The sequence below is a fragment of the Xiphophorus hellerii genome, chromosome 13 (genome assembly GCF_003331165.1).
Source record: "Xiphophorus hellerii strain 12219 chromosome 13, Xiphophorus_hellerii-4.1, whole genome shotgun sequence".
Taxonomy (NCBI): domain Eukaryota; kingdom Metazoa; phylum Chordata; class Actinopteri; order Cyprinodontiformes; family Poeciliidae; genus Xiphophorus; species Xiphophorus hellerii.
In genome coordinates this window covers 740844-763879 of record NC_045684.1, presented here as the reverse complement: position 1 = coordinate 763879, position 23036 = coordinate 740844, and the positions used below count along the sequence as shown (strand labels likewise).

At 43.5% G+C, this 23036-nt stretch overlaps 1 protein-coding gene across 2 annotated transcripts in view; it reads left to right on the top strand.

Moving 5' to 3' along the window:
• Positions 1-9310: 9310 nt before the first annotated feature.
• The window catches only part of crybg2 (crystallin beta-gamma domain containing 2), a 30868-nt gene continuing 17142 nt past the window's right edge, over positions 9311-23036 (top strand). For both annotated transcript variants that reach the window (XM_032581014.1, XM_032581013.1), the window contains exons 1-4: positions 9311-9498; positions 15808-15883; positions 16594-16746; positions 16953-18706. In XM_032581014.1, the coding sequence (XP_032436905.1) occupies positions 9326-9498; positions 15808-15883; positions 16594-16746; positions 16953-18706 (2156 nt within the window). In that variant the 5' untranslated portion in view covers positions 9311-9325. The remainder of the gene's footprint in view (positions 9499-15807; positions 15884-16593; positions 16747-16952; positions 18707-23036) is intronic.

Below are 23036 nucleotides of genomic sequence, written 5' to 3'. Positions count from 1 at the left end.
GCTTCATAATAATGACTATATGAATGTATCTTCAACTGAACGCTGCACATTTCAAAACAAAATAAACGTATGTAACCTTTGACCTTCTCTCGCAGCTAAGCTTGCTGTTACAGTAGAAGGACACTTCAAAGTAAAAGCTCTTCCTGTTCCGCTCATTTAGAAATTCACAAACTTTCTCCGGGTGATGGTGAAAAACATTAGCTGTTAGCTGCAGCTGCAGAGGAGGAACAACCAGTTATTCAGGTAGGGGTGTGATTACTTTTTGGTTTGGATCAACTGAAAACAGCTTTGTAAAATGTATTTTTATTTGATAATAAACATGTTTTTCAGGGTTTAAAACATCTAAATGAGGAAAATAAAACCTTTATGAAGTAATAAATGTTTGAGGAAGGATTTTTTTCCTGCACTCTGAATTGACCTTCCACCAGATTTTATTTGTTGTGATGTCATTTCATGAGCTGATCGCTGAGTCAGCTGTTGCCATGACTCAGCTGCAGCTTTATGGACAGAAATGCTAACGAGAAGCTTCTTCTATTCATTCACTGAACTAGTTCACTTTTTCAAGTTTAATACAAGAAATGAAACCAGAATGTTCTGAATGAAACTCGGCATTGGATCTGCTTCCAAGAGACGACAGAATCGGTTTCCTCTCTGAATGTCCGGCTCTGCAGCAGCTGAAGGACCCAAACGGGTCCAGGAAGTCTGGACCAGAAGAACCGGCTGAGTTTCCTCACAGAACCATTTCACCGGTTTGCAGCAGGAGCGTTAAGTCAGAGCAAAACATTCAGTTTTGAAGCAGAAACGATTCCCCAGGGGGCCATGCGACGCAGCTTTGTCGTCCATCGCTGCTGTTAGCGGATGTTGCTTGCGCGTCAGATTAACGGGCGCACCAGAAACAAGTGAATACAAAGGTTCCAGGAAGAACCTTTGTATATATAATTTCAAAAATGCAATACATTTTGTTAATAAATTTTAAAGCAGGGGTCTCAAACTCCAGTCCTCGAGGGCCACAGTCCTGCAACTTTTAGCTGAGCCTCTGCTGCAGCACCTGAACAGAATAATTGGGTCATTAAGGTTCTGGAGAACTGATCTACACCAGGAGGAGGTGATGAAGTCATTTCATTCCAGTGTTTTGTACCTGTGGCTCATCTAAAAGCTGCAGGACTGCGGCCCTGGAGGCCTGGAGTTTGAGACCCCTGCTTTAAAGCATTAAAATTTATATAGTCATTTAATTGATTAATGTATATGTTTTAAAATGTAACATAAATTTTATTTTACTTTACCTTTATTTAAAGTGAAAACAGTCCAAGAACTATGTTTGGTTAAAAAAGAGAAGGAATTCAGAAAACTAGTCATTTTTTATGATGTTTAGCTAAAATAAAACTTCATTTATGTGCTGTTGTTATTCTGACATGAATCATTTTCCGAGCTTTAATCAAATGAAAATCTCATCGTCATCTGAGTAAAACCAGAAAACGGTTTTAACCATAAACACTGAATCTGACTGAATGACTGGAAGGGCTGGTTTTCTATGAGTTTTCTGTTTGAACTGGATCCGTCCTGAGATGATATTTGTTGTGACCATCAGACCCGACGCAGCGCTCAAACCTTCATCATGTCTCGGTCTTTAAAAGCTTCTCTGTTTCCTCTGGACGGATTTGTCATCTCTGCACCTGAACAAACACGAAACTCTGAAAAATGACTAACTTTTTCACTTTGATCCCCTTTCAGTGAAACTCTCAGTCAACAAAAACCTGAAGCAAAGTTACAGTAATCATGGTTCAGTTCTTACAGTAATTCTCTCAGCCTTTCTGCCTTTTGCCAATCTTTCAGTCGTAACCACTTTCTTTTTCTTCGAGCTGAGCTCTGACAGCTCTTTCTGTAATATTTCCTCTTGTGCTGCGCTGCGGGGGAGAACCCCACAGAAAACACCTACGCAGCGCTGACCAGAATGAAAACGGTGCAGAGCTTTAATGTGACAGGAAGCTCCTGGCAGTGACGCTGCTGGAGCAGCACAGCATGTGATTCACCTGCAGTTTACCTTACAGCTAGCATGTGGCAGAGCAGACTGAAGGTCAGCTGATGACTGACGATCAGAGTCTTTATCAGATTTACAGAAGTGGAGCTGATTCAGAGCAGACGGATCAGAAAGAGTCTGAATCTCTTTTCTCTCAGACACAAACAATGATTAGAACCTTCCAACTCCTGATGGAGCCAAACTAACATCAGCTAACATCAGCTAATATCAGCTAACATCAGCTAATATCAGCTAACATCAGCTAATATCAGCTAATATCAGCTAACATCAGCTAATATCAGCTAACATCACCTAATATCAGCTAACATCAGCTAACATCACCTAATATCAGCTAACATCAGCTAACATCAGCTAACATCAGCTAATATCAGCTAATATCAGCTAACATCAGCTAATATCAGCTAACATCAGCTAATATCAGCTAATATCAGCTAACATCAGCTAATATCAGCTAACATCACCTAATATCAGCTAACATCAGCTAATATCAGCTAACATCAACTAATATCAGCTAACATAAGCTAACATCAGCCCTGCGAGCGGCCGGGTCATGAAGCAGAAGTCGGGTGTAGAAAGGAACAGCGCCGGTGAAGCTACATCCACAAGTTTAACCTGAGCAGGGAGTTAACAGCCAGACCAGGCGACTGCAGCTTCATGAGGAAAAATTATTTCTCTAACCGATAATCAGCTGTTTCCTCTGAACAGCTGAGCCAAGAGGAGGAGAGAGTTCAAATCCCCTTCCAACCAAAATGTGATGAAGAGATGTTTTAGGGCCCAACAGTGGTGGGCACACTTCTGCTAATCTGCTAATGTGCTAATAGCTAAGCTAACTTTTCATTTAGCATTTTTGCTAACTTTCAAACGTTTGGTGCCCTTAACTTCCTGTGAATAATATTTCTGGATGAATCTGATTCACTTGGCTTTCAGATGAATAAAGTTTGGTGTCTGTGTTGAAGTTTTATCGACTGTTAAAAATTCAAGAAGCTAGATGTTGATGTTCATGCTCTTATTTTGAAGTGGGTTTATGCAGAAGGTCCGTTTCCTCTCCTCAGGTTCGCTCTCTTTTTTCTTTATTTCAAAGAAGACACAAAAGTAAAACTCAGACAGCAGAGAACAAGATAAACACATACAACAGGTAAAAATGATGTCAAAATTAAATCGGTGCTCGAGGTTTGCAGCTTCATATCATTTGAATTTAACTGAACACATCAGTTCTTTAGCGTTAGCTACTGCAGAATCCCAGAGAGATGTAGCACTTTAGCATTAGCGGAAACAGGAATTATTGTTATTGTTATATGTACGCAAATTAAACTTTTATTCTCTCCAAAACAAAATGTATTTATTTATTAAACAGGTGGATTTTGGATAATAGTTCAGTTTTTAATGTCTCCATCCACAGATGAATAAAAATGGAAAAGAGAAAGAAGCTGCAGCTTCAGTCTGCTGCTGCTCCGTGGGAATTTTTATGCGTTTATGATATTGTTTTTATTGTTTGTATTTTTAGTATGCTGTAGTTTTTGCTGACTAGTTGTCAGAGAATCCCTGAAGGCTTCTGGAGAAAAGTCATAGTGATGTCAATAAAAGTCAAATTATTGCCTTGAGAGGAAACTTTATTCCTAGTTTGGAGTTCAGCAGCTTGTGGTGGTTTTTATGGTTTCATTTAGACTGAATATGATTGATTATCGATTTGACCAACCCTAGTTATGTAATCTTAGTTCATGTTTTCAGAAGGTAAACCAGAAAATAACTGAGACATGAGGAACAAAGTCAAATAAAAAAGTTTTTCCCAAAGAAGAGCATAAAAAATGTAATGTGCAAAATTTGATTGATTAAGTTTTTCTGGCTATAAAAATATATTTGTTTCATTTCTACGGCAAACAACCAACAGAGTAGGAAAGAAAAAATCTTTTGTTTCTCTTTTTGTTTATTTATTTTTAGTTTAGCGTAAACCACGAAAGACAAGTAAAAAATTCATTTTCCTAAATCTTTTCTCCTTCTTATCCAACAAAATATTTACTTTAGCATATAACTTTTAATGTCAGGAAAAAATAAAACATGATCAGGTTTAGAAAAACCCCTCATCAATAACACTAAATAAAATAAAAACTTTTTTTCTCGTGGCCCTTCAGGGCTTCCATACATCAGAACCAGGAAAGAGTTTCAGGTTTAATGAAACGTTTTGTCTCCAGGCAGAATCAGCTCAGAGTTTTAATAATGGAAACATGAAAGCGGCGCCCCACTTGGGTCCTAACTGGTTCCCATCAGAACCGGTTCGTTCCCAACTGGAACAACAAACACATAAGGACGTGCAGAAATCCCCTGAATTAGACGGAGCCTTCAGGCCCGTTTGCTGCTTCCTGGTTGGGTTTTCTCCCGACCAACCAGTCGGCCCACAGCTCCTGCTGCTTCATGCAGCTCCAGGAAGTTTCCTTCCCCGCTGCGGGGCCCCAGCGGGCCCCAGCGGGCCCCCGCGGGCCGCTCCACCCAGTTTCACGTTGGGAACGGATTTTCCTCCGGGGGAAATGTAAACAAGTCCAATTAGTGCCGCTCCAGCAGGAATGATTGATTTATTTCCATAAATGTTCCAGAGTTATTAAAGCTTCTGGAAACTCTGAGCGGTCCGGACGGGAAACTGAGCAGAACCAGAACCAACTGAAGACCCGAAGGACACAGGATGTTTTTGATGATGGTATTTGACAAACTATGTTTACTTCTATTTCATAATTCATGACTGTTTGATGTTTTTAGATGTGAAGCTCTTTGAACTGGTTTGAAATGTGTTACATTAATAAACCTGAGATCAAAAAGCTCCGTCGCCATGGAAACAAAGAGCTGAGTCAGTAAGAAATAAGATTTTAAAAAGCATAAAATAAGGTGAAAAAGCTAAACACACAATAATGAATAAAAAATTCAAAACAGGATAAAATGACGCAGTTAAACATAAAATCAATACCAATAAAATTTAAAGGGGCAGTACTCTGTTTTCCAGACACATGGCGGCCATTTTAAAGCACAATCCAGTAACTTTTTTACCTTCAGTTATAAAAATGCTATATGTATCAAATTTGACTTTCTGATTGAACTCTTTGAAATTGGGCTTCTCTCTCTTTAAGAACTCCTGCTCTTTCTGAAGCTCCGCCTCCAGGAAGTCGTCCCAACATGGCTCCTCGTTGTACGTTTTTACCAGCGTCACTCTGAGCAGCAGCTCCTGTACTGTTTGCTAATTGCTGCTGGCTAGTTTGAAGGAACTGAGTGGGGAGGAGCTGCGCCTCGAAGGCGGGGCTAGGACCACCCAGACGTTTCGGACAGCTGAATGGTTGCCATGGAAACTAAAGGATTTATCAAACATTAAGGAATCAAATCAACACTCCAAGAAAAACATTTAACAATGGAAAGAACAGAAACGTAGATTTTACACGACACCGGCCCTTTAAGGAGAATCAAGTCTCATGGTCAAGGTTTGCAGACGGCTTTAAAAATGGAATCTCTGACCTCTGACCCCTGGAGAATCAGAGCTGAGGGAGTTCAGCTTCCAGGAAGATTCGTGTGTCAGCGCCGATCCAGGAACCGAACAGCTGGACCTCTGGGACGGGACGAGCGAGAGAGAGAAAGGAAACGATGATGAGAAGGAAAGAGGAACAGAAATCAGAAATTAGCTGAATAATCTGGAGGAGTTTATTCCAGTCCGTCCAGCCTTTATTAATCATCTATAAAAATGTTTTTATTATTTATTTATAAAAAATGTTGTAGTGTCAAATATTGGAGAAAGTTTGAAAAAAAAAAAAAAGATAATTACGTCTGCCTATTAAAATCAAATTAATCTTAATTTAACATTATAATATTACTCTACCTGTACAGTCAGGTTTTATTTAGACCATTTATGTGAATGTGTAAATATTTATTATATTCATACATCTCTTTTTATTCATTTATTTTATTCCGTTGTTGTTTTGAGTTGAGCTGTAGGAATAAAATGTCAAATTAAATTCTTGAATTTCTCAGAAAATGATTTGATTTATTTTTTGAAACAATCCATCATGAATCATAAAGTCAAAACTTTAGTTTTATATTCAAGGCTGGAAATATAAACTGATCAAACTTTAGATTTTATTATACAGTATTACATGTATGATACATTTATATTAGATATAAACATATTTAATCAGCACAGGATCAGTTTAAATTAAATCACCTGTGAAATTTACCACAGAAAATTTACAGTAATTCTTAAAGAACCAACATTTATATTAACAGCATTTTATATTTTATTTTTATTTTATCTACAACTACTACTCAGTGGTAGTTGTTATTGTGTCTTGTCTCTATGCTGTAACTGCGAAGTAATTTCCCTGCTGGGATGAATAAAGTACTTCTATTCTATTCTATTCTATTCTATTTAATTTATTTATGTTTTTAGGTCTTAAAGCAAAGAAAAATACAAAATATTTACAAAAACTCGACTGTTACGTTTTCTGTTGATGTTTGTGTGAAATTATTTTATTAATATTTATTAAAATACAAATGTAAGCAAAACATTCATAAAAAATAGAAATAAATAAAAATGTGTGGGTGACCCCCAAAAGCTGGCGCCCTGAGCGACCGCCCCTTTAAGCGTCCGGATCAGAATCATCACAATATTACGTTAAACTCAGCAGTAAAGATGTTTATGTGATAATTTGACGTTTTATTCACATTATTCCAGTTTAACTCTCAAACTGAAACAGTTTCTTTCTGAAATTTCCGATTTTAAACAGATTAAATTTATAAATTAAACTCAGTAAATCGGCTTAATTTTCTAAAATTTTGGTTTTGTTACATTTTAAAGCTGTCTGTTTTATTACGTTAATGAATTTTAATCATTTAGATTTTGCAAACAGTTTTTTATAAATATATTATTATTCTCATTGCTTTTATGATAGTTTATGCCTGCAATGTAGTTTTGCGACAGTTGGCCCAGATTTCTGCAGAGGAACTTAAACAGGTTAATTATCTCGGGATGTTTTTATTTATTTTTATAAACTTTAATTTGGTCATTTCTGCAGCACAAAAACTCCAGATAATCTTCAGATTTATGAAAATAAAAGACGATTTTAAGATTAAAGAGAAAATGTTTGATGTGTCAGATTGAAGGTTTCTCCTGAATGTACCTGTCCACAGGTGCGCATTGGCCCCGCCTCCTCCTGCGTCTTTATCCTTGTTACTTGGAATAGGCCACAATTGGAAAATCACCAACTATCAGTTTAACCTCAGAGCTTCACGCTGCTTTCTGTTTGACTTCAGCAGAAAGATGTGAGGGTGATAATGTGTGTGTCTGTGTGTGTGTGTGTGTGTGTGTGTGTGTGGGGGGGGGGGTGTGTGTGTGTGTGTGGGTGTGTGTGTGGGTGTTCTCTTTCAGTTTAACTTCGCTGTTACAGAATCAACTGATCCATCAGATGTTCTGCTCGCTGCAGCTGATTTCTGCTCCCGGTGGGCGGGGTTGCGGACGGGTCCAAAGGTTCGGCTGTAAACACGAACCTGCAGCTTCTTTTAAAGAGAGATGATAAAACTGCCCCGGTTCTGACGATCCAAACTCCTGACCCGGTTACAGGAAGCAGCAGAAAGTTTCAGTCACCTGCAGGAAAAAACCCGATGAGTTTCTTTAGTCAGACAGACAGAACCGGTCCGGAACTGAGTCCAGACTGGTTCCGAACCACTGAAGAACGGGATCTAAAGCAGGTTTTGAAAAGAAGTCAGAACCGGGTGAAAACCTGTTTATAAAGAGGTTCGAACCGGGTCAAAAACAGTTCAGAACTAGGTCCAAAATGGTCCACAAACAGCTCTGGAATAGGTCCAAACGAAGTTTAAAAAAAAAAAAAAAAAAAAAAAAAGAGGTCAGAACCGGGTCCAAAACAGGTGAGAAACGGACTTGTACAGTTCGGAAACAGGCCAAATGGGCCCCATAAGGTTGGGAGTTCTGGACCTGGTCAGAAATATTTGGTGTTCAGACATGAACAGCTCTGGTTCTGGTTCTGGTGGTTTCTTGTGAAGCTGATTGGATCATTTCTGGTCCAACATCAGAACTTATAAATATTATAAATAAACATCATCATGAATTTAATCATAAAGCTTTAAGGTTCTGTTCTGAACCAGTTCTGGTCGGTTTGGATTTTGGTTCTGCTGAGATTCACTGAAAGGAAACCGAATCTGAACTGACGGGGTATTTTTACCGTTTATGTGCTGCGCGCATGCGTCGTAAGGAGGGTTTTACTCTGCGGCTGTCAGGTCATCCTGAACTGAGCGGGAAGGAGGCGCCATCTTGAGGAGGAAAAGGGTTACTGCAGCCTGATGCAGCGAGAGGGCAGAGCAGCCGACAGAGGGCGCTGTGTGACCACTCAGCAGAGTGACCACTAGAGGGCGCTGAACCACAGCTGCAGGAATTCACTACTTAAGTAATTTGAGACAAGAAGATGCTTCCGGCGGGGAGCCTGATAATTTAGTGTTTTAAAAGTAGGAATGATTTAAGGAGATCAAATCAGAATAAATCATTTCTGGAACCAACTGGAAGGAAACCAGTGAAACCAGGAAGGGATTTTTTATTTTTGAATTAATTATAACGAGTTTTGCTGAATCATTATTTGCTTAACGTTACTTTGCACGAGTCAGATCTTATATATGTAAAAAATATATGTAGGTTATTTTATCAGAATTATGACTAGTCAGAAAAAGCTACTGTACATGTATCTCTTAAATTAAACCTTATGGTAAATCTGACGTCATTTATATCGATCCCAATATAATTAGAAATACATTAATTAGCCTACAGTCATAAAGCAGGTTCAGATATAGGAGTGTGGCGAAGCTGATTCTATGTTAAATCGGCCTGCCATACATATTCAGTTAAACTAAAACCTTTTCTGTTAGACTCGTTTGTTTATCATTTACAGACAATAAAATTATTTGAATATTTATCTTCACGATAAACCAGCAGCTGGAGAGCTAGAGTGACGTCATGCCTGTGGCGGCTCTGATTGGTGGGTTTATGCAACCTTTAAAATGAATGACTGTGAAAATAAATGCAGAAGATTCTGTTGGTGGTGCAGAACCAGAGGATCCTGATCCAGGGTCTAGATCCGGGTTTTTCAACTGCAGCTGTCTCTGCCAGGTGTGTATATGCGTGTGTGTGTGTGTGTGTGTGTGTGAGGGAGGGGGAGGGGGGATCCGGGTGGGGGGCGTGGCCCGCCCCGCACCTGAGCATCGGTTCTGGTCAAAGAGCAGCAGCAGCAGCAGCAGCAGCCTGAAGCAGCCGACATGGAGGAGAAGAAGAAGAAGAAGTCCTCCAGGAAGTCTCTGAGAACTCTGTTCTCCAGAACCGAACCGGGTCCGGACGAGTCTGCGCAGAAGCAGCAGGACCGGAAGAAGTTCAAGTTCCCGAAGCTGAAGATGAAAACGAAGATGGAGGCAGAGAGGCAGCAGGAGGTCCGGTAGGTTCAGCTGGTTCGGACGGGTCCAGCGCCTGTAAACATGCTAGTGACGTCACGGCGCGCAGCAGCTGCTCCTGTCAGTCACGTTAAGTTTGACCGGAAGTGATAAGCTGGCTGACAGATGATGCTATTTCCGGTTCCGGCTCTGTTTGGGTCAGATTTTACCTCAGTAAGGCTGGAGGCCGCTTGTCCAGCAGAACCAGAACCAGAACCAATCAGTACAGAGATTCGGATTTTTAGAATCTGAGTGGATCTGATGGACTTGGTTCTGCTCCAGAACCGGGCCGGGTTGCCTCAGCTGGTTTATGAAGGTCTGGAAGGTTCTAAGATGGTACCAGGTCCAGACGGAGTGTGGGGTCAAAGGTTCTGAGCCGTTTGGACTCCAAACGGTTCTGAATGAAGGTCAGTCAATGGAGATGACCTTTGACCTGTGGTCTGCCCTCCATCATGGAGGCCTCAGCTGCACCTTGTGTTTGTAAAATTAAGTTCAGATCTCAGATTATCTGTAATGCCATATCACTACTCTGCCTCTACCGTGCCTCCCGGAACTTACTGAGCTTCCTCTTCATCATGATGTCGGTTCTGGAGCCGCAGGCGGCCGTCCGCTCAGCTCGCCGCCGTCCGCTCAGCTCGCCGTCCGCTCATTTAATTAATTTGCGTCTGTTTCTTTAAGCTCAGGAAATGTTTGGAAAGCTTCAGGAAACCAGAAACACCGGTTGCCATGGTGACCCCCACCTTTGTTTGGGCGACAGAGGGCCGGTTCTGATATGTAAACATTAAATATGAGGAACCGGAACCGGGCAGAACTTCTCTGAACCCTAAACTGGGTTTTTAATAAAAATGTTGAAGTTTATTTAAAGGCTGAATCTTAAAGAGACAGAGGCCCAATTTCAAGACATTGAATCAGGAAGTAAAATTTCTCAAAGTTATATTTCATACGCAGCATTTTTATAACAACTGAAGGTAACACAGTTACTGGACTGTTTTTTAAAATGGCCGCCGTATACCTGGAAGACACAACACTGTATCTCTATTTGTATCTCTAAAATTCTCTGCATTCAATCATATTTTCAGCTGTGTTCCAAATTATTATGCAAAGTGGATTTAAGTGTCATAAAGATGACATTTTTTGTTGTGCTATTAAATTTATAGATGGTTTTGTGTCTCAGGGCTCTTTGAATCACTATAACTAATTTCAGAGATCTGGTTGATTAGTTTGTCTGCTGAGATCAATTAAAGGAAATCTACTTCAGAAGGATGTTCCACATTATTAAACAGGCCACAGGTTTCAATCAATATGGGAACAGAAAGAATCTCTGCTGACGGAAATCATCAGATAGTTTAGTGCCGTATGACAATGTATGAAAACATGAGATATTTAATGGAAACTGAAGCGTTATCGTTGTACTGTGAAGAGATTTGTGGCTGATTCAGAACAAAGACGGTTTTACAGATAAAGGCAGAATGAGGAAAGTTTCTGTTGGACACATTCATGGGGTTAAGAGAGCAGCTGTTAAAATGTCCTTAAAGCAGCAAACAGTGATTAGAAGCTGCTGGAGCCTCAAGGTGGAGGATCCTCCAGAGGCTTGTGGTGCATGAACCTACTATTGGGCCCCTAACCAGAGCTCACAAGCAGAACCGGTCCCAGTGGGCCCAGCCGGACATGAAGATTCATTTTCAAACAGACTAGTTCACTGATGACTGCTGGGCAACCCCGGATGGTCCAGATCAGGGGTCTCAAACTCCAGTCCTCGAGGGCCGCAGTCCTGCAGTTTTTAGATGAGCCACAGGTACAAAACACTGGAATGAAATGGCTTCATCACCTCCTCCTGGTGTAGATCAGTTCTCCAGAGCCTTAATGACCTAATTATTCTGTTCAGGTGCTGCAGCAGAGGCTCATCTAAAAGTTGCAGGACTGCGGCCCTCGAGGACTGGAGTTTGAGACCCCTGGTCCAGATGGACGCAGTAGTGGATTGGTGGTGGACGGCCACCACGTCCCAACACGGCTGCGACGTCAGCAAGGAGGTGGTGGAGTCATGAGAAGAGAGAGAGAGAGAGGGAGAGAGCGAGCTGGTCGGCCCCTTCAGAGACCATGAAGGTGTGAAAATGACGTCAGCAAAGTATCTGGACTTTCTGACTGATCACGTTCTGTCATGGTTCTGAAAGAAGAGCCAAACCTTCAGTAGCAAAATCATCTTCATCATGACAATCCACCATCTGATGCTGCAAGGAAAACCACTGTGTCATCTATATTTTGTTTATGAAATTTTCTCTGATGAATTGTGGATCTGCAGAGATTTAATCTGTTGACAGTCAGAGCTCTGAGGTTAAGCTGCAGGATTAGCTGTAATCCCGGCTCTGGGCCTTACCTGCCGGACCGCATGCAGGCGGGGTGATGCTGCGGGCTGTTCCTGTGCCGACCCCACCCTGACGGAGGAACCTGCCTCTCTGCATGCCTGCTGCTTTCGTCACAGTTTCTGTCTTCTGCTGTCAGCTGTGAGTCACTTCCTCTGGAACGTGTCGCATAAACGGACCTTAGAAAGAACTCCTCATCATCCTCACCCAGCGATGATGAAGGCCGGCAGCCAGACATCAACCTGAGGAAGATTTCTCTGGTTTGCTCAGCTCCTCTGATTGAATCAGATCCTTCAAAACCAAACAGATCTATAAAGGAAATCTCTTCACTTATTTAATGTTTACAGAACCAACTGGATCCAAAACGAACCAACTGGATCCAAAACGCTTCCAGCTTGTGAATCTAAAGAGTTAAACCTGAAGCTGGGAATGTGAACAACGGTTGGTCATTAACTTTATGACCTTCAACACCTGAGATGAGACGCAAACAGTGTTATCAGAGCAGAGCGGCTGCAGGTTGCTGCAACGGCTGCAGGTTGCTGCAACGGCTGCAGGTTGCTGCGGTTTGAGTCTGCTGAACTTGTTCTGTCCAGTTGGTCTGGTTGGTTCTGGTTCTGGCAGCTTTCATGCATCGGATCCTTTAACCAGGTGGATCCTGGTTTACTTTATCCTAAAATAAATCATATTCTGTTTAAAGGTTTTCAATGTTCATCTCTGTGGTTACAGAGAATAATAAAGTCCTGATACTAAAAATCTCTGGACATGAATATTTAATAGAAATAATTCTCTGAGCCGTTGTTCCTCCAATGAAGTCGAAACATGTCGGGTATTTCAGAAGAGACAAAATAACTGAGAGAAACAATGAGTTTCACGTATGTATCAGATATCAGTCCGAATTTTAATATGGTTGCATCCAGTATTACTATTTCTAATAACTGCTGCAGTATTTTCCCTTTGTCTTGTACACTATATTATATTTATTTCTTTATATTTAGTTTTAATGTGAACTTTTATATCTGTTGCTGCTGTGAGACCTTCTGTTTCTAATCCGTTCCTAATAATTTAGAATATTTACCTTTAACATTAAAAGTTCACATTTTAAGTCAACATGGACAAAAATGACAAAAATCTGAAATTATATTCAATGTAGTAATAAAATAAAAAGCCCAAATATGAATCTTTAGAGCACATTTTCAAAAACACCAACATGGCGTCGTGTTTGAGTCAACGTAAAGAATCCGAACTTTTCTACGAAACGACGCCTGGAGTTTTCACCAGGCAGACAGTCAGCATCTGTTTACCGTGATCCGATCCGGTTGTGACGCAGCACGGTGGTGGACGTGTCATGCTTTGTTTCAGCCAGATAAACAGAAGGTGTTTCACTAGAAAAGGGAGGAGAATAAAGAGAATTAAATTTTAATCCTGGAAGGAAACCACAGCGCCTCCAAATGAAACGAAGCAGAAAATATTTCAAGAGAAGAAGAGAAAACGATGCTGAGACGTTTGGTGAATGTTCAGGTCATCCAAAGGCTCCCTGATGTTTGGTTTCTGCTCCAACGCATCGTCACCTTTCACCGCGCCTGCAGAGAAAACACTTTCTCTCCACAGCCACTTCCTGTTGGACGGCCTTCACTCGCTCACATTCTTTCTGCAACAGTCAGCTGGTGAAAGTTCAAACATGGAAAGTTTGTCTTTCCTGCTTGTTGACATGTAAACACTCGGCAGTGGCAACAGATCTGTGACTCGTCCTGCTATGTGAGGACGTGTGAGGACGTCTCAGGACGTGTGAGGACGTCTCAGGACATGTGAGGATGTCTCAGGACGTGTGAGGACGTCTCAGGACATGTGAGGACGTGTGAGGATGTCTCAGGACGTGTGAAAACGTCTGAGGATGTGTGAGGATGTCTCAGGACGTGTGAGGACGTCTCAGGACGTGTGAAAACGTCTGAGGATGTGTGAGGACGTCTCAGGACATGTGAGGACGTGTGAGGATGTCTCAGGACGTGTGAAAACGTCTGAGGATGTGTGAGGATGTCTCAGGACGTGTGAGGACGTCTCAGGACGTGTGAGGACGTCCAGTCTCTAGGGACTCGCAGCAGCTGCAGAATGCGGCCCTGAACACTCGTCACCTTTACAGCCGCTGCAAACAGACAGGCTGCGCCGCTGGGTGTGTACTGAGCTATAAACTGTTGGGCTTTCATCAGACTTCCTGTTTGGTGTGAAAGGAGGTCAAAGGTCAGCCTTACAGACAGAGAGAAATCCTGCACGACAGAGAAGGAACTCGGCCTGGAAGAAGATTCCCGTTTGACGATCACATGATGATTTAATGCTGCAGATGATTGAATATCTCAACAATATATATTTATCACAGACGAATACTATTGATGTCAAATCACACATAATTGGACTCATAAAAATTATGTTTACTATATATAAGATAAAATAATACATATATATATATAGTTTTTTTTTTCCATTTTTCTAAATGGCTGCTTTTGTTGTCATGGAAAATGGTTTTTTTTACTAAATTCACTAATTAAGTGAATGTGTTTGTTAAATCATTAACTACATATTCTGGGGGTTGCTGTGGTGGCGCAGGGGAAAAGCACAACCCACGTATTGAGGCCTTAGTCCTCATGACGGTGGTCGCAGGTTCGATTCCCGGCCTGGCGACATTTGCCTCATGTCTTCCCCCCCCCTCTCGTTATCCTGTTTCCTGTCAAACTATTTTCAAATAAAGGCAACTAGAGCCAATAAAACCTTTAAAACAAACAAAAAAACCTACATATTCTGAACTATAGAAATCATATACATATTCTTGATCATGCGTTTCCTTTTTTTGGTGGACATTTTTCAAAATGGCCACCAAGGTTGTAACAGAGAATATATGTTTGCATTAAACTCAACAGGAGTTATTAGCCACAGCTAACCAAACAGCTGGATTCACTTAGCAGTAAGTCACTAAACACAAATGTCAGCTCCACTAAACCGCTAAACAAATAAAACATTAGCATAAGCTAAAGCTAAACCGCTAAACACAGAAAACATTAGCATAAGCTAAAGCTAAACCGCTAAACAAATAAAACATTAGCATAAGCTAAAGCTAAACCGCTAAACACAGAAAACATTAGCATAAGCTAAAGCTAAACCGCTAAACAAATAAAACATTAGCATAAGCTAAAGCTAAACCGCTAAACACATAAAACGTTAGCATAAGCTAAAGCTAAACCACTAAACACATACAAAAATCACAGGAAGCTGAAACCGCTAAATACATTTTTAAAAATTAGCACAAGATAGATAGATAAATCAACAGCTAAATGCAGCAGCTAACACAAAACTGCTTAATATATAAAAATAGCAAAAACTATAGCTAAACTGCAAAACCAAAAAATTTTAAGAAACTGACAGTAAACTGTTGAACACATTAAAAAAATTAAAATAAGCTAATGCTAAAATTAGTAGCTCAGACTGAACTGCCCAATAAATAAAAAAATTAGCAGAACTCATGCTACACTGCTAACAGATGCAAAATCTAACGTTAAACCGCTAAGTGCAAACAAAATGTGCAACAGCTAACACAAAACTGCTTAATACATTTTAAAAGATTAGCAGAAACTATCGCTAAACCAAAAACTTAGAAGAAGGTAACGCTAACAAGCTGCGCAGTTTCTGAGTTTGCTGCATATTATAACTGTAAAGATGTTTGAACACGACGACCAAAGTGGAAAACATGATGTGGCATAAAGTTCATCCAAGCCATGAAAACAGGGAACATTTTATAGCAAGAATTTATTTAAAAGGATCAAAAATGGTGGCCATCTTGAAAAACGGTTGCCACCCTGAAATTCAAGTGGCTGATGGGAAAAATTAAAAACGTTATTTTTTATGTTTGTAATCAGATTATTGCAGTAATAATCTGCATTATTCAAACCTGACGTGTTTCTTCTCCAGGACTCCAGAGGACGAAGACCGTCCGGCCTCCCTGAAGAAGGCTTCCTCTGTCTGCGCCACCGAGTCCAGGTCAAAGGTCAGCGATGCTCATTTCCTCCTGAACCGTCCTGCTAACATGTGACAGAAACTAAAACCGTTTTCTGAGGTCCAGATGTGCTTCAGCGATGTGTTTGGGTGCAGTGGGTGTTTCCGGCGCTGAGTGGCTCAGGGGGCCTTCAGGTGACCCGGGACGAATCAGAACCATCCTGATCCAGGATGTTCTCCATCCGGGCCGAACCAAGAACTTCTCCTGGTTCTGCTGCTTTCTGTGTTTTCAGTTTGACCAGCAGAGGGCGCCAGTGCTTTGCTCTGCGGCGTCCTGCAGTTGCAGCAGAACTTCTTTTCTGGGTCAAAAGGTTCTGCAAACAGAATGAGAACAGGCTCGGTTCTGCTGATGGCGTGTGGTTCTGTCAGTCCGGTTCTGCTCAGAACTCAGCAGTCAGGTCCAAACTCAAACGGAGCAGAGAGAGAAAACTAGAATCTGGTGGTGAAACTGCAGGTTCTGAGAACCGGGCCGGGTCAGAACTGCAAGGAGGTTCTGGTGCCTCTGGAGTTATTTCTGCATCTGGATCCAGCCATCCAACCATTTACCTCTCCTCCCTCCATCTCCTCTCATCCCTCCATCCTCTCCTCCCTCCATCTCCTCTCATCCCTCCATCCTCTCCTCCCTCCATCTCCTCTCATCCCTCCATCCTCTCCTCCCTCCATCTCCTCCTCATCCCTCCATCCTCTCCTCTCCTCCTCCAGGTTCGTCTCCTCAGTTACTCGGACTTGGATCTCTCGTCTCCGCGTCGTTTTGCTTCGTTCTCTTTCGGCCTGAGGAAGAGGAGGAGGAGGGATGAAGAGGACCTCTCCAGGAGCGCCTTTGGTCTCCATAGCAACCAGCAGGAGGAGGAGGAGGTAACACCTTGACCGGGTCTGATGGTTCAGGTCCATCCGAACAGAACCTGTGGTTCTGAACTTTCTGAAACGATTTTACAATTTTAAAAAATCAGAAAGTTCTGGTTCTGGTCCAGAACGGCTGGTTCTGCTGGGATGGGCTCTGTGCTTCTGGTTCTGTTTCCCTCCAGATGTTTTAATCCGAACCTCTCCCTCCTCTCCCCCAGAATCCCGACTCCCGCCTGGATCTGGACCGGGCCGACCCGAAGACCCGGTTCAGTTTATCTCAACCCGAACTCGATGTCAGCGGAACCTTCGACATCCCGTCTCCCCCTCCCCCGTCCTCCAACCAGGCCGAACCGTTCTCCTTCACTGCAAGGTCGTTAACCAGAACCCGACCAGAACCGGAGGAGCTTCTCTCCAACAGAACCTCCAGAACTCTGATCGCCTCCATCCCGGAGCTTCCGGTTCCGACGGCCCGAACACAAGCCCCGGCTGTTCCCTGCCTCCGGTCCAATCAGGCAGAACCAGGTGCGGACCAGAACCTCACCTCATCCGCTGCATCGGGAAACGGGGACGGTTCTGATGGTCCGAGTCCGGATCCAGAACCTCTCGGTACCTCAGGACCCGGGACTGAGGTTCTGGAGCAGCGGACCGGTTCCTCCAGGCGGGACTCGGGTTCAACTCTGGGCGAACCGGAACCTGAAGAAGCTTCAACACTCTCTATGATCCCAGAACCGGAACCGAGCGGCTCCGAACCGAACCCGACGGTACCAGGTGAAGGTACCAAGCTGGACCTGAAAGTACCAGTTGAACTTTCTGAACTGGACCCGGCGGTACCCACTGAAGATTTTGATCCAGAACCGAATTCGACAGTCCCAGCAAAATGTTCTGATCCAGAACCGGACCCGGCGGTACCAGCTGAAAGTTCTGCACTGGACCTGATGGTACCTGCTGTCTCAGCTGCAGGTTCTGACCCTGAGCCGGACGCCGCGGTACCGCCTGCCAGCCCCGGTCCCGGTTCGGGTCGGGATTCGGTGTTCGGAACTCTCTATAATTCTCTGTTTCCTCCTCGGTTCTTCCCGGTTCGGTCTCCAGACCGGGTCCCAGAACCAGAACCGCCGGGGGTCCAGACCCTCCCTCTACTGCCACCTGACCCCGCCGCAGGTTTTTCCGGTTCTGCTGAAACCAAACCGAGCCGTGTGATTCGGGTTCGGACCGCTTCCCACAGCGGAGGCCTGGTTCCCGCTTCTCCGGTTACCGCAGCGTCTCCGGGGACGGACTCTCGGGTTTCCGGCTCTGAACCCAGACTGGTTCCGGTCGGACTGCCGATCGCAGCAGACTGCCTGCCTCCGGATCGCGGAATGAACGTTCAGGACTTCTCCGAACCTCCCGAACCGGACCGGGCTCTGAGTCCGGCCTACCTGAGCGTCGGTTCGGACGACGGCGGAGAGCTTTACTTCAGCGCCCCGGAGGAAACCCCGGAGAGCGGAGAGGAGGCGGACCTGCGGGACGGCGGGGGGGAGGTTGAGACCCCCAGAGGTCAGAGGTCAGAGGAGAAAGCAGAAACAGCCTCGGCACAGGTGAGAGTGTGGGAGGAGCCGGCGCCACCGGTTCCGCAGGTAAACAGGCTGCAGGAATGCGGCTCGGCCCCGCCCGCCGCCGGTGCGCCGGCGGAGGGAAACCAGGCCGCAGAAACCGAAGATCCCGCTCAGAAAGCCCCGAACCTGCCGGGACCGGTTCTGGTTTCTGACCCCAGGAGAACCGAGGAAACCCGAGAGGAAGAGGACGAAGAGGAGCGCACCTTCACGCGTCCTGCAGCGGAAGGGACGCCTGACGCCGCCGCCGGCCGTCCCGAGGGGGCGGAGACCAGGACGCGCCGAGTTAACGGAGCCGCCGCCGCGCAGCTACAGGTGCCAGACCTGACGTCGGCTCTGGACGACCCGCATCCTGCCCGCGCCGCGGCTCACCTGGACCGCAGGTGAGACTGATCCATTCAGCAGAGCCGAGACTGCCAGGATTTAAACATCCCGGTCCGGTTCACACTCAGGCCGGTTCTGTTAACCAGCGGGGAAACACCTAAACCTGAGCAGCAGGCCGCTTATTAGCCGCTGAAACATAAAACTGCTAAAACCCGAACATGATGTTCTGTTCTGGGCTCAGTCTGACGAATCTGCGTTGGGTTTTGATTTTACTGACGGTTCGTTCAGAAAATCCGGTTCTGATCCGAGATTCAGGCTGCAGGATGATTCTTCCCTTAAAGCTGAAATCAGGAAAATCATTAAAAACCAAAATGTTTGTTTTGTTTCTGGTTCTGCTGCAGCTGATTCCCAGATGTAACTTTTTAAAGCTGTTCTGATCATCAGTGGAGGTAAAATGTGTTTTTCCATCATTTCGATGAAAAAGTTCTGGATTTTCCTGGAGGAGATGTGGCCCTGAAGGCAGCAGGCGTTGCTTTAGAATCTGGACTTTTTGCATCAGAAGTTTCCCGGTATCCTGGCCCAGATCATGATACTTCTCCTACCAGCTGGTTCTGGGTGGTTTCCCTGCATTTGGACCTGAACATCCTTCGCATCTTTCCGGTTTGAACTCCGTGCTGGTACCGGGCCGGTTCCTCTTTCGGAACATCGTATACTTCATGGCTGCAGCTGTTCTGCTCCTACCTGCAGCTCATTTGCATGTAGTTTGGAGTAAAGCTGCGCTGAGTGACGCGCCGCTGCAGGAATGCGGCTCCGGGCGGCAGCTGTCGGGAAGACCCGCTGGTTCCCACAGCCGAACATCTGCGGCCGCTGAGCCGAGTCCGCTTTAACCCACTGTTCTCGGCCTAAAACTGAAACCTTCAGGCGGTAGGGATCACTGACGGTCCGGCAAAGTTCTGATAAATCAGTGAAAGTCATGAAATGCCCTGAGGCTGAAGCTCCAGCCGTTTATCGGCTCTGATGTTTCATGAAGCTTCTGTGTTCTGGGAGACATTTTGTTCAGAGAGTCAACAGAGAGAGCGACATCTACCTTCAGGTGATCTGTTGATGGTTGGGGGAGGAGGAGGTCAGGTAGGGGACGGGATGTTCCTGGGGAGAACCGAAATGGGAATAGTAGGGGCGCTGCGGTACAGGGGGCGCCACAACAATACCATCAAAATGACTGCTAGTCAGCATTTTCTGTATTTAACAGAGAAACGCCTGTAATGTGTTGAACACATCAGAAAGAACCTGAAACAGCAGGAGTGACGGAGCGATAAATCAATTTAAATCGATTTAATCACATTTGTGAAGTTTGAACTTTTGGAAAAGTTGAATTTGTTTCCACCCCTCCTTGTGTTTCCATAGTTCCAAGAGATGCCAGCTTTTATTTGGACTTTGAATTCAGCTCAACTCTACAACTAATATTAGGGCCAGGCTACAATTTTACTTTTTGAATTATGACAATAAAGACATAATATTAGAAGAATAAGGTCGTTATATTGCCAGTCATATTTTATGAGAACTTGAACTCAAAAAATAGAAAATTGAAATGATGAATTTTGAGCATCTTGTTCATTTATACTTTGGTATAAGTTTTACAGATAATGCTTAATACTTAATAGAAATGATTCATATTTTAACAACATCAAATGATCAGCAGCCAGACTTTGAAACAATCATGCAAACAACTGAGTGTTTCTGAGAAATAATTATTTGACGCGGTGTGCAGAAGACTGACATGACTGTCAAGAAAGTGAAGGAGTCTTTATGAATGTCTGTTAAAAGTGCCAACTTTGTATTATTTTGTAAATAATGACACTTTAATTCAAAGTTGGGACTTTTAATGGCAACTTTTAGAGCAACTTTGCATTAAAAGTGCCATTACTTACCGAATGACACTTCAGTCAGACATTCATGAAGATTCCTTCGTGTTCATGTCTTATACACACCGCGTCAAATAAAGTGTTACCGAAACAACAACTCCTCAAACTGAGCTGCTCTCAGCAGATCTGTATAAATCTGTCAAAGCTTTTTTCTCATGATTTTTTCTTTTCTGGTAAAATTGTGTTTTTATTCTGCTAATATTACTTTATTCTCATAATTAAGTAAAGATTCTCACAGTCCGTCCCTGGAACAACTCAGACAGGTTGACTGAAATAAAAGCAGTCATTTGTTTTTTAGAAAAATGAGGGAAAAATGGATTAAAATCATAAACATTAAGAAAACAGCCATATTTTATTTTTAAGTTGTATTGCCGAGCCTTATTTGTGACTAAAAAACAAAAATTTAATTGCATATAAAATAATTCAGCATTTTGACTTCAGAGGAGCAGTTTGTTTGGCAGCCACTAGATGGCAGCATTTGGTGTTGTTGCAGCCTTGAGACCGTTCAGAAACTCCTTGTGGCTGGTTTCTGTTTGGACCAAAACCGATGTTCTGGTTCTGCCTCCGAGCTGAGAGGTTCATCCATCATCTGCTTGTTTTCTGACTGATCCTGACCCTCCACCCCGTCATGGCTCCTTGCACCTGAAACAACAGCTTTATGCTTTAGCTGCCTGGAGGAGGAGGAGGTATTCAGAGCCACACCTGGTCCACATTCCTCCTCACTGCAGGAGCCTCAGACCAGATCCTTCATCTTCTCATCCTCCAAACCTGCTTCACTGAAAGCGTCACAGTTCTCGGATCGCTCAGTTTGGGTTGGCTTCATGCAACTGAAGGAGTTTCTCCACTTTTCCATCAGCCGCTGGCTTCGTGGTGAAACGTCTCCAGTCCTCCAGACTCAGCAGGATCAATAAACTTCTTCTGATTCAGAAGATGATTGATGCTGCTGCCGCTCCAGCAAACAGTCCAGGCGTTAGGCGGGTTCACCTGGACAGGTCGCCAGTCTGTCGCAGGGCAACACAGAGACAGATAGGACAAACAACACACACACACACTAATTACAGTCATGTTGTTGCCGTGTGCTGAAGAACCCGGAGAGAACCCACCATGCACAGGGAGAACATGAAAACTCCTTGCAGAAAGACCTCAGGTCGGGAATCGAACCCAGAACCTTCTGGCCGCAACAGTGGTACCAACTGCGCCACTGTGCAGCCCCAATTTTATCATCAATTTGGTAATTGATGAATCATTAACTGGAGAATGGAGATGGAAAGGAACACATTGAGAGCAGTCTGATCTACCCAGAACTCCTCAGGTTGCAGTTTTAGCTTCACCTGGTTCAAATTCTGCAGAAGAAAATCTATTAAACACATTTTGCTCTCCAGTTATCAGTTAATCTAATAAATAATCCCAGATTACACTGTACTACACTGTATTGATGCTCAGTGCAGCAGAAAGGCCTCTGCTTCTCTCATCTTATTAGGATTTTGATGTTTCCCTGCAGATGAATCCCTAAAGCAGTGGTCCCCAACCTTTCTAGTCGCGCGGACCGGGGGGGTCGTAAGTATCAAGTCCGATGCTGTTGTGGGGGGTGGGGGCGCGCGTGCAGTACTCCTGTGTTGTTTTGTTATTCATTCAATTGGCTCAATTTTGACGCACTAGACGTAACCGGTAAAACTGGTTTAGGATTTTCAAAATAAAAGATCCGGAAGTAGTTCGTTATTTCTTGCGCGGCCCGGTACCAATTGGTCCGCGGACCGGTGGTTGGGGACCACTGCCCTAAAGGATCTGCTGCTATTGCATTTTAGGCAATAAAATGTTGATTTTTTTTCTTTCATCTTTTGATGCATTTCTAGTATTGTATATAAAAACGGCTCAAATTATTACATGAGAAATCTGCAGAAAGTCCTAATTTTTAAAAATCCAATTAATCGATGAATCGTCAGAATAACTGATTAAATGGGGCTGAAAACAGAAAAAACGTTAATGAAGATATGATGTGATCCGAGCCAACAGGAAGTAGAACCTCCTTCTGGAATAAAGGTCCAATCCTCCTTGTTCAGCTTTCTGAAGAGAAGAGGTCATGACCTTTAACCTTTAACTGAGGCTTTCACCTGTTCAGAGAGGTGGTTCTGTTGGGAACCAGAACCACTGGAAACCAACTCCTGTTTGGTTCTGGACCCCCCCCCCCAAAAAAAACCAAAAGAAATCTGATTTATTTTTACTTTATAATATTTTAATTTAATATGTTTTCAGTCATTTTAAAAGTTCTCATTTGGGTCAGAACCGCCAGTTCCTGCAGCTCAGTAATTTATTTATAGATTCATTTGTTTTCCAGAAGTTCTGAGTCAGAACATTTGGATCCAACACAAACTAAACAGTGTTGGTTCTGCTAGAGAAATGAAACCTGACAGGAGGAGACAGAACCTCCCACAGATCCAGTCGTGACAGTCTGAGCTCAGGTTCTGGT